The sequence below is a fragment of the Leptidea sinapis genome, chromosome 6 (genome assembly GCF_905404315.1).
Source record: "Leptidea sinapis chromosome 6, ilLepSina1.1, whole genome shotgun sequence".
In the NCBI taxonomy this organism is placed as follows: domain Eukaryota; kingdom Metazoa; phylum Arthropoda; class Insecta; order Lepidoptera; family Pieridae; genus Leptidea; species Leptidea sinapis.
Genome location: NC_066270.1, coordinates 11534962 through 11546662, shown reverse-complemented (window position 1 = coordinate 11546662; position 11701 = coordinate 11534962). Strand labels below are relative to the sequence as shown.

The following is an 11701-nucleotide window of genomic DNA, read 5'->3' as shown; positions in this document are numbered from 1 at the left end:
CAGTGAGACTTTTCAGCAGAATACTGCTGAAATTCCAAATATGGAAGGCCTTTTACAGACAGCAGAACAGATTACTCATTGTGGAAAACCACTCCAAAAGTTAAATGACCGCCTCAGCAAACACCGCCTCTAAAAATAAAGTCGGTAATAATGGGCTAGTAGATACCAAGGGAAACCAAATCTATTTGATGAGCGAAGTTGTTCAGCCAAATCCCAGAACGGAAAATTCAATGCCTAACGAGGATATTCAGGCATTCTTGGACTCCTGTTACCTACTGTCGCCCATCAAGTGTCTCACCGCGGGAAATTAGATACTTTATAAATTGTCTAAGCCCTAACCAATCGGCCGGATAAGATTTAATAACTGATAGATTCTTCACAGGACTGTCCCGCAGGCCTACGGTGTTGATTGTATTTATATTCAATGCAATATTACGAACAGGGTACTACCCCGCCCAATGTAAAATCGCCCAAGTTATTATGCGAATGTTAAGAGCTAAGCCAGGAAAATCCCTAAATGAGCTAACATCTTACAGGCATTGGCCGTAGACATATTGATGTCTACTGCCAATTTTGTTAAAGCTATTCGATAAAGTGCTACAGGCGAAGGTTAAAACCCAACCTTAAACCAATAATCTATATAAATATTAAATTTCTATATAAATAAAACAAATGTGTAAATATATAACTATTTATTTAATCTTTTTGTGTCTAGCACATAATTATCGATGGCAACGCCCACAAAACGACGCCGCTATCGATATTTCAATATTGCCACGCATGTGATATATCCTGCATCATGGTACGACTAACCTAATAAATAATATTATAAATTGGTTCAACGATTATTGTTCAAAAATGTCAAACAATGAATTTAAGTGTCATATATCACCAAAAAGTTTATATAAAAATTAATGTACATTACTCTTATTATATTCGCTTGATTAATAACGCTACAAGCAACTTCAGTTACTTTCTTAAATATTATAAACAAAACTTACAAATAATGAGAACACACTGAATACAATCGTTCTTATATTTAATTAAAATGCACAATGTTACTCTGTACATTTTAACAATGTTATTTTATCATGGTCCGTGTAACTTACTCAAAACAGACTCAATATCAATATTTTGTATATTTGCAGGATCAAGTAAATACTGTTTATCGGGTTTACTTTTTTTATTTTCACTTGCATTATCATCAGCGCCACTTTGTAGTCTTTTTCTTTTTTTGTTTTCCATTCTACTTACACTTAAGTTATCATTCTCGAAAACTACACTTGTGCTTGTATTTTCGTGTTCCTTAGATGTAGGGCTATTAGCTTTTAATGGCGTATCTATGCTTGTAAGGGTTGAATCAAAAATTTCGAAACATTTGGCTTTGTGATCTTTAATTGGAGTGTAAAGTTTGTCTATATTACAAATAGAATTTACAGCAGACTCTGTTTCTTTTACATCGTAGCTTGGAACATTTTGTGCATCTTGCTCAAACAAAACCTTAAAATCTATAGCTCGCAGTCGAATAGTCACTCCATCATCGATACAAACTTCCATGGAGAATTTATCTTTCAGCACAGTTATATCTGATTTAATTTGACTGTTGTTCTCATCAAACACACAATTAAAGAAGTTATTGCAGTCCAAGTTATTTTCGTGAACGGTAAAATCTAAATCTTCAACATCATCATCTTCATCATCGGCCGCATAGCTACCCATGCATGCATCGGCTTTACTTAACGTTATTTGTTCTTTATTGGTAACAAGCATTTGTTGACTTTTATTTGAATTGTATTCAGTATTTTCCCCACTTGTAGATTGAACAGCACCGTCTTGTATAGGTGGTGTATCCAACAAGTCCCTTTCTAATATTCTAGCAGTCTCCACATCAAATCCTCTTTTAATTAAATCATTTTGTAAGTTCCCGGTTCTTTCATTCATGAAAGGATTTACCGTGTCGATAGTATCTTCTATGTACTCTTTAATTTTAGTTATAATATCATCACTCTCTTTTGTAGTATTTTCTTGGCTGTCTGTGTCTGTCTTGTTTGGTGTTTTGTTTTTTGGTTTGTCATCTAACCGTCGAAGTGATTTCTGGGCATGGTCTGCGTTACTAACATCATGTGCATCTTCATGTAGATCGACCGAATCTCTGCTTTGAAATGTGTCCGGTAGATTATTGTTATTGTTTGATGAATTTAGCAGTTTAGTACAATGAAGCTTCCTAGGGGTGGAAGATTTCCTGCGAGATTTAATAGGTGCAAGTGACTCTGTTTCATTAGTGTATTCAGTTTTATCTTTGCTCACACTTTTTTTTCTACAGCGAGAGGGAGATACTTTATTTTTGCTTACGTCTTTAATGGGAGTGACACGTCTTGGTTTAATCTTCAAGAAAATTTTAGATGAATCTTTCTTACAGGGCGATTTATTCTTACACTTTATATTTTCTTTATCTTTATTATTTTTTCCAACTTTAGGTTTGGGTCTATTGGTGTCCTTTTTAACACTCAAAAGACTACCACTTTTAAGTTTATCTTGCTTGTCATTGTCGGAAACATTTATGTTAGGACTATTGTAATATGACACATTTTTTGTACATTTTCTGACAGGTCTACCTTTGGAAGACTTGCCCTTGTCTTCAGATTTATCTTTGTTTTCATATTTTTCGTCTTTAGGTCCATTTTCTATTGAACTGGATTTATTTTTCACATTTGGGACTTCAATATTATTAAGTTCAGCTTCTATCGGAATATGAATGTAATCATCGTCTGGTTTATAATAAGATCCCCCACTTGAATAATCAGTAGGGCGAGAGGAGTACGAAGGAGTAGCTTGCGCTGGTTGAGGTGTAGTCAAGAATCGAGGTGTTGGAATATTCATTATTTTAATGTCGGACACAGGCTCATCGAGTAACTCAGGTCCAAGAAACCTGGGTGTTCCCATTTGTATATCATAAATGGCTTGCTTATACGGTGTTTCTAATAAATCAGATATGTTTAATTTAGCTCCAATTTCATTTTGTAAACATAATCTTTCTGTTTCGGGAGTCTCAATCAAATCTTCACAATTGTTTGTATTATTATTATCTTTTAAAGTGTCTTTCACTCTGGAAACGGGAACATTTTTACGATCTATTTCGACAACATCAGAATTAAGTTTGTTGGATTCATTTTCACTTACTGAAACTTTTACAGTGCCTCCTTTTTTCAATGCTTGTTTTTTCTTTTCAGGTCTGTCATTTGAGCCACACTTATTTTTTGTTTTTTTGTTTTTCTTCGGAAGTGATTGTTCAATCATTGTGTCACATGATGCTAGAAGACCACGAAGGTCATCATCCCAGTTACGTTTTTTAATAAAACTATTTTGTTTAGTGGTTTTTACTTTTGCCTCCGGCTGAGATATATTTATCACTGGTTTAATTATATTGGTATTACAACTTTTTGTTTCTGTTGTTTTAGGTGAATCACATATAATTACCACATCGTCATTGTTAGGTATTTTTTCGTGATCCAAAATTCGCCGTGGAGTTGCGAAATCAAGAACTCGAACATGAGAAGTACGCCTTGGAGTAGAAGACGATTTTCTTACAGGTGGCAAAACATGTGGGGTACCTATTTTATCCAATACGGTATTCTCTTTTGGCAAAGAGGCATGAACGACGGTATCAACTGTTTTAATAAGACCAATTCCATTTGATTTTGTAACTGTTTGTAGGACTGCAGATGAAGTATCTAATTGAATGCTTTGGGTTGGCACTATATCAACTGAAGATACGTTCACAGTCAGTGGCATAAGGTCGGGAACTGGTGCTTTAGTAACAGTGGTTTTAACATTCATTTGGGCAGTAGTGTTACAATTTTGTCTATTGCTTCCTGCGACTTGCTGAGAGGTAATGCACTTATGCGGCCCTATAAAAATAATAAAGCAACATTTAAAATAAGAATTTTAGATTTTGGCATTCATAAAAGTTTAAGAATTATAATTACCTGAAGAAGGTACTATTATAATTGTAGGCATTGCCATAATTTCATCCTTTGAATACGAACTCATTTTAGATATCTGACTTTTTTTCGTGTATGCAGGAGTACCATTTATCAGCATGGTTTTCATTTGCATAAGTGGAGTTGAGGAAGTAGGTTTAAAACTAGTACAAGGATAACACTTATCGACTTTAACATCTGAGAGAATGGTTACTTTGGAATCATGTGCTCTGTTTACGTCTAAGCTATTTCTCATATTACTATTATTCGGATATAATTCTTGCACTTCTGGTGGTCCTTTTATATTTGTTATTGGAGATATATTTGGTTTCGGTGCTCTGAAATCGAAGGCAGTTATAGTAATTATCATTGTATATATTTTACACAATACGATACATATAAAAGATTTTTTTCATTTTCATAACTAAATGTATGTGTTGAATTTGAGTGTTCGGGTGATAAGAATGATTAGTAAATTAATGCCGACGCAGCAATAAGGGGTTAATACGTTTAAGTGTGTATCGTTGATTTCGCCCTTAGTTGGATAATAGCAGTACTATGAACATTAATCAGCTTCGATACTAAACTTCCTTGCTAAAGTTGAACTTTCCTTCACATAATGTCCACGTCTCGTCGTTAGTAAATGGGAATCAACCAAACACTGCGTGTACAACTCAACGTATGTACAATTTGTTAAGTTTTTAAAGTGATAACCCTCACTTCTAGGATTAATACACAAATAAAATTTGAAAAACATAATTTTATTTGTGTATTCAATCAAGTCAATTTCCTAATATGCAAATATTGGGGTTGAGCAGGTAATCAACTGTAAAGTAGATTCTGTAGATGAAGCCACAACCTGAGAGTTGAACAAAGCAAACAGAATTTTATAACGAGGCGGTAATCGAACGGTTAGCTCAGTGGTTTAGAGCACCGGCACGGAACGCCGGAGGTCGTGGGTTCGAATCCCGCATCGTTCATAAAATTTTGTTTTTCAAATTTTATCAACGTATGTATGCAACTTTCGTCATGCTCACTAATAACAAGTTTCGTCATGCTCACTAAAATGGCATAGCTTGCGGCGACGTCGTGCCGGGTCGTCTCCTTCCTACCAATATGTGCGAAAGGAAACGATGGCTGGTCCATGTGTCAACTCGTGAACGAGTGCTGCTTGAGGTCTCAGGTCGATCTGTTATAATTAATAAATCATTGTATTTGTTGAAGTCGATAACTTATTGTGACAGTAATCACGGCTAGGATATTCACGAGGCATACTAACACATACATTGAAATCAAGCTCTAAAGGTTGATGCATCGTATTGTATAGACAAGGTGTAAGATAATTTATAGTTTATGCTTTATCAATCTTTATGTAATATTTGATATTACATACGCTTTTGAACCTTCAACACGATTCATATATTGGATGCAGCACCTTAGAAACTATTTTTTATGCATATTGCAGCCATTGTAAAATACTCTATTGATTCAAAAGAGTGGCTGTTGAGTTTCTTGTATATTCTCCTCGCAAGTTCTACTTTTTCCAAACATAATGTAGATGAGTTTTTGAGTTTTACTTTGATGACATCTTAACAGATACAATCGTTTGTCTTTCTTATCCCATTAAAATACTCGACAAAACAAAACAAATATTATAGTATGAAATGGAACAGGAAAGTGGTTTCACATCAATATACACTTTCTCAATTCTTTTAAGGCTTTTGTCATTCATTTGCAAACAAAGAGCACTTTTCATATAATTGTAATATGAATATAGCTTTATATTTATCAATAATACTTACATAGGAATGTGTATTGGTGTTTTGTAGTCAGGCAATCTCATATTGTTGTCAGAACCTAAACGGAATAAAAAAATTATCGCCATTATAATATGTACAATTTTTTTTTAAACCGACTAAAAAAACTAGATTGTAATAACTAATAATTTGTCTAAATATGTGTAGTCCTACTAAATTTTGCAATGCAGCAATGAACGTAAGTGCATTGCAATTTGATTACATACAGTTAGAAATTCTGCCACAGATCCCACCCTTACTGTAACTCATGAAGGAGTTCCATTGATCATCATATTCGACTATGACACTTACTTGACCATAACGACGTTACGGTATGTGACTCAAATATCCGAATATCATAAAAAAGAATCGAGTATCGTTAATTTGCTCCTAAGAATTTAAGAGTTGCGTTACTTTGTCGTGGATCCCATTATCAGAACCTAACCAAACTCTTACTTTTGAAATATAACCCTTTCCAATAAAAAATGGACCATCGAAGTCAGTTGGCGCGATATTGAGTTATTCGTATATTTGTCGAGCACATTCTGGTAGCAAATTAAGGCTTTTATAGTTTTCTCATGGATGCCAAAACTCAGATCTGGACCCCCGGAAGCACCAGCTTTCAAATAAAAAAAGAATCATCAAGATCAGTTCACCCAGTCGAAAGTTCTGAGGTAACAAACTTAAAAAAAAATATACTAACGAATATCTGAAGGACTCTTCACAAAGATTGTCACACGTCCAAAAGGCTCAAAGAAAATATCGATGTATATATCTACATACAGGTATTCACGTGAAACAGATATCTAATTATGCTCTCTAACTGTTAAAATTTTAGTTTGCATCTGGGGATGTAACCGTAGTTCGCATTTGTTTAGTAAACTAATGAAATGAAATGAATTGAAATGAAATTTTATTTGCAGGAAACATTGTACATAAGATGTCAAAATAATATTATTGATATGGATTATCATGTTTCGTCAAATGACATGCAAAATATGTTACAAAATTGTCTAAACACCACTGTTATACCGAAACATGACGGATTTCATAATGCTATCATAAACATTTATAAAATTAAAATTTTAAGATATTATAGTATGAGACGCAAATAACTACCCGAAATGCCAGATAGGGCGAACAATCAGTATCAGATTCGACAAAGGAACTAACGAACGAAAAGACCGATCTAGTTCGTTAAGGACCTGCGAAATAAATTGAGCCTAGCTCAGAGGAAGAACTGGCCAAAGTGTGTTATTCTATAGATCATGTCTTGTTGAGTTATATTACTGAATTCTCTTTAAAAAGTTCTAAATTTTCATACCTGCAACACCAGATGCAAATTCCTTGAATCCTTTGGATTGGCAAACATTTGAAGCGAGATTTCCATTTGAAACAATGCTCTCCATTTCAGTATCTGTAGTTGAACTTTTATTGCAAATTTTTTGAAGAATGGAGTTAAATTCATCTTTCAACGGATCTTTGTTAACCTAAAATATAAAGGGTAGAGTATTTTGGTAAGTAAATTGATAGTAAAAGAAAGTTCATTGCAGTTTGATTGTATGTAGTAAAATATTTCTTGAAGAACTAGTATGAACTTCAAATAATTATTTGGTCGACCCGCACAACCGAGTGTATGGGACATTCTCTTGCAACACAAGATAAATTGTGATTCCGGAGCATTGCCAGCATTTTTAAAAGTTGTACTTACGCGCTTTTTTTTAAAGTACTCTAGTCATATTGTCTTGGGAACACCGCACATGGAAACTTATTCCACAGGTTGGTTGTTTGTTATAGAAAGTTTCTTGATAACCACACTTTGGATGTACGTAAACGATCTAACTAATTTGTGGCATGTGGTGGAATTCAGCAGCAGGAGTCATGTCGAACAGATCTTCAGAACACTACCCGTGATAAAAACTGGCAGAACACAAAGAAGCTCTATTCAACACTAAGTGATCTAGCTGTTCACAGAGCGCTGTTTCTTTGGGGCAAATTTGACTTTGCTATCCAGGTGACCCCAGAATTGGCTGTGATACAATAAATTTTGTTTTTTTAAGTGGTTATGAGTGAAACACACAAACTTGAGTTTGCGAATATCATTAATAAAATGAGCTCATTGGTCAACGCAGGGAGATTTTTGTCATTTGATGGCTGACTGCATGACAAAAGTTCTTAGTTATTATGACCCAAGTGAAATCATCATGAAATTTCATACGAACAAAGTAGAACAGAACGTTAAACATACCTGAAGTGGATGAACACTCTGCGAATGTATATCAGCAACACTAATTGGATTATATAAAACATTTGTGCATATATTATCCCCTATTGGTACACTACTCAGTGATATACAGGGAACAGCTGATGCTTCTTTGCAATCTCCTTCCAATGTGCTGACAGTTCCATTCAAAGTTTTCTTTTTCTTTGTTGATAATGTGTTTCCTGAAATTGGCAGTAACATATTATGTTTGATTTTTTACCTAAATGCTTGATTATATATAATTACTAGCTGACCCAGCAAACGTTGTATTGCCTATATTAAAATCGCGATACAAAAGTAACTGTTGATTGAAAATTTTAAGTTGTATGTATTATTAATGCTAACTCATAATCAAACAAATTTAAAAAAAAATGTAAAAAAAATTAAAAAACAAAATTTCGTGTGGACCACCCTTAACCCTTAACATGGGGATGAAAAATAGATGTTGTCCGATTCTCAGATCTACCCAATATGCACTCAAAATTTCATGAGAATCGGTCAAGCCGTTTCGGAGGAGTTCAAAGTTTAACACCATGACATGAGAATTTTATATATTATCTAATCATACATGTTTTACACAATTAGACTGGAAGTTTCTCTTTTTATAACATGGCTACTAATTAACAATTTATTTACAACTAATGATAATTATAAATTGAGGATTGTAAATAAAGGCTATTATTATAATGATAATTAAAGATTGTATAATGAAGTTATACATCATATATATTTAAAAGGCTTAACTCACATTGGTGTAGGCAACTTATTTCAGACCAGTCAGAGCTCCTTTATCAGAATGAGTGTGATATCTTTGCTGACACAACCCATCTCACACTGCATGCTTGAGCTCTTAGCATGCGGCTTTATAAAGAGGTGGACACAGGGTTCACCAAAGGTTTTGACTAACACAGTGAGACCAATGCTTTTATGCCACTATTGTTGTTTGTCTGTGCACAAAATGACCTGGAAATGTCCACTACATAATTTTGTCGACAATAGATAGGTCTAATTGAGAGACACATTCTACACATTATTAACTGTGAGTGAAGCCATTTAAATATGAATAGTTGATAGGTATCATAAATATTTTAATTTATATGTTAAATTTATATGGTGATACTGTAGTCTCAGAATATTGGATAAAATTAAGAATCCTGATTTACAATATACTCCATTATAATATACAGGGTGTACTATTAAAAGATAATTGTTAATGATATTGTAAAACTATATGTAAAAAAAAAATGCATAGTTTTTTTTTGAAGTACCTCTAGTAGTTACATGATTTTATTAGAGAGTTGAGATGGAACACACTTTTGGCATAAATAACTTTATTGCGATATCTAATTGTATGTTATGTGTAAATTTTAACACATAAATTCAAATTTATTAATTTTATGAACATACTTCATAACCAAACTATCTCTTAGATCATAGTGGCAACATCCAAGAATTACAAACATAATTTAATCTATTTTATCATAAACTATGGCAAGTTTTTAATTTTATAAAAATGTGAGATCCATAAAAAAAGGATTTAAATTAGAACAGTAGCATATATTTAAAAAAAAATAGAAGACTTTTTGGGGATACCAAAGATTAGTTACCTGGTAGTTCAGCTAATGGTGTTGCTTCTACAGATTCTGCTACCATCTCAAGACCACTGGAAGGATTCTGTTTGGTACTCAATTCTATATTACTATTTTTATGTTTGCAAACACAATTACTTAAATTCATAGAGTTGCAGACGTCACAATCTGATATCAAACTTGATTTTGATATCTCAGGTTGTTTAGTACAACTGCAATGAAACAGTTCATTTTAGACACAAAATATTCATTTGATAATGGGCATAAATTCAAATACAGAGTTTTAGTTCCAAATTCAAACTGCAATTGTCTCAAAATATTAGTACATAAAAGCAACAACAACATAATGCACTAAGACACATTTTCATAATGCCAGTTAACAGAAACTTTTAACACTAAATCAAATCTTACCTTGGCTTCTCATAGCTTTCTTGAACCTGAAGTTTGTAGGGGTCAATCAAACTCACAAGACATTTTACAACTTCCAAAAGATTCGAGCACTGAAACAACTTCTTGCGCAATGAATGTGGTTTACATGTTTCAACTGAAAAATATTAACATTAAATCCATTTATTGATTATCTTTCACAAGTCCACTTTAGAATTTTTATGGTAACTTATGTACAAACCATATATTTTTATTGCTCTGTATTCAGCCAAAATACTCCTGAGTGATGTCATAAATATTCTGTCAAATTCATTTCTAAAGACATCAAGATATGGGCTTTCTTGTAAAAATTCATCGTATGCAGTCATCAACTGCTCTTCTGCAAGGTATCCTAAGGACAGTAAATATTCTATATTGTAATAAAGAAGAAATAATTGTTATGGATAACGGTTAAAAACAGATGTCGATTACATGCTCCCGCCAAATAAAATATCTCACCCAGAACGAGCTTTGCCAAATCTTGCGGTGGAAACGGAGGTAGAGCCATTTAAATTTTTTACTATTTTATTCTTATTAAGATCCAAGCACATTCTCCAAACAAATACAAATATCAAAGATTTCCTCCAATTGTTTACATAAAATATTTAAATTGATACACGAACAACGAAAACGCGCAAAAGATTACCTACTTATTTTTTGTATCAAATAATCAAAATTCAAAACAATGAAATGTCAAGCTTGAAGTTGTTTTTTTTTTCTTAATTCGTCCATTAAGGGCAGGCTATAGTCTACAAACCATACCGCCTAGTCTTTCATATAAAATGAAGTTGGTTACTTCTTAGTATTTTTTTTAAGTGAGAACTTCTTTAGCGGCATTGAGCACAGTTTTTCTTAGGATGGGCATAAAATGTTAAACGGACATCAGGGCACGTGGCCTGATAGATAATTCGTAAGACAGTCGTTGAAATTATGGATAAAAGAACTTCTAACTATTTATAGTTCGGCTATTTCATCTTAATCAAATCATACGGTCATCAGACCAGTGGTTGAATTATAATGTTTACGAAGCCGAAGCACTGCGAGGGTGAGGGAGCGAATCTCAGCCATGAAGTATTTTTACGCTTTATTATTTTTATGTTTCTAAGACATAAGCTTTTAAAATAATTGTAGTAGGTTGTAAGTGTTAAATTTTTTATGTAACCACATTTATCCTGCCGCCGAATTCCATCTTCGCACGACACGCCACAAGTTAGAATATCATCCCCACCATCTGGATGTGTGGCGGTCCTCCACAGTGCGGTTTTCAACGAGCTTTCTTCCACGTACTACAAAGCAGTGGAATGAACTTCCTTGTGCGGTGTTTCCGGGACGATACGACATGGATACCTTAAAAAAAAGTGCGTACACCTTCCTTAAAGGCCGGCAACGCTCCTGTGATTCCTTTGGTCTTGCAAGAAAATGTAGGCGGCGGTGATCACTTAACACCAGGTAACCCGTACGCTGGTTTGTCCTCCTTTTCCATAAAAAAACCTACAAAAAGGCCTATAGGAGTTTAGTGTTTGTTTTGAGACTCTTATAAGTTTACTAATATCACAACCGTCAAGGTACTTTATAATTCACTGGTAAGGAGTCGTTTGGAGTACAACTCGGCCATATGGGCCCCAAAACAAATTAATTAGGCACCTA

The 11701-nt window shown here is 33.8% G+C and overlaps 1 protein-coding gene across 1 annotated transcript; it reads right to left on the bottom strand.

The window, feature by feature from the left end:
• Positions 1–677: 677 nt before the first annotated feature.
• Positions 678–10695, bottom strand: LOC126964955 (uncharacterized). Its single transcript, XM_050808309.1, has 9 exons — positions 10514–10695; positions 10257–10406; positions 10040–10172; positions 9647–9840; positions 8025–8221; positions 7101–7266; positions 5783–5837; positions 3987–4318; positions 678–3908 (listed from the first exon to the last, which is right to left on the bottom strand). Exons 1-9 carry the CDS (start codon positions 10560–10562, stop codon positions 1090–1092), a joined length of 4095 nt encoding a protein of 1364 aa, XP_050664266.1. The 5' UTR covers positions 10563–10695; the 3' UTR covers positions 678–1089.
• Positions 10696–11701: the final 1006 nt, after the last annotated feature.

What these genes read in the sequence shown, in the direction of transcription:
- LOC126964955 (XM_050808309.1), bottom strand. Translation starts at nt 10,562, where the DNA reads ATGGCTCTACCTCCGTTTCCACCGCAAGATTTGGCAAAGCTCGTTCTG. An exon ending in GAAAGCTATGAGAAGCCAAG is followed by an intron (nt 9,841 to 10,039) that starts GTAAGATTTGAT and finishes GTTTCATTGCAG; the next exon opens with TTGTACTAAACAACCTGAGA. An exon ending in ATTTGCATCTGGTGTTGCAG is followed by an intron (nt 5,838 to 7,100) that starts GTATGAAAATTT and finishes TATTCCGTTTAG; the next exon opens with GTTCTGACAACAATATGAGA.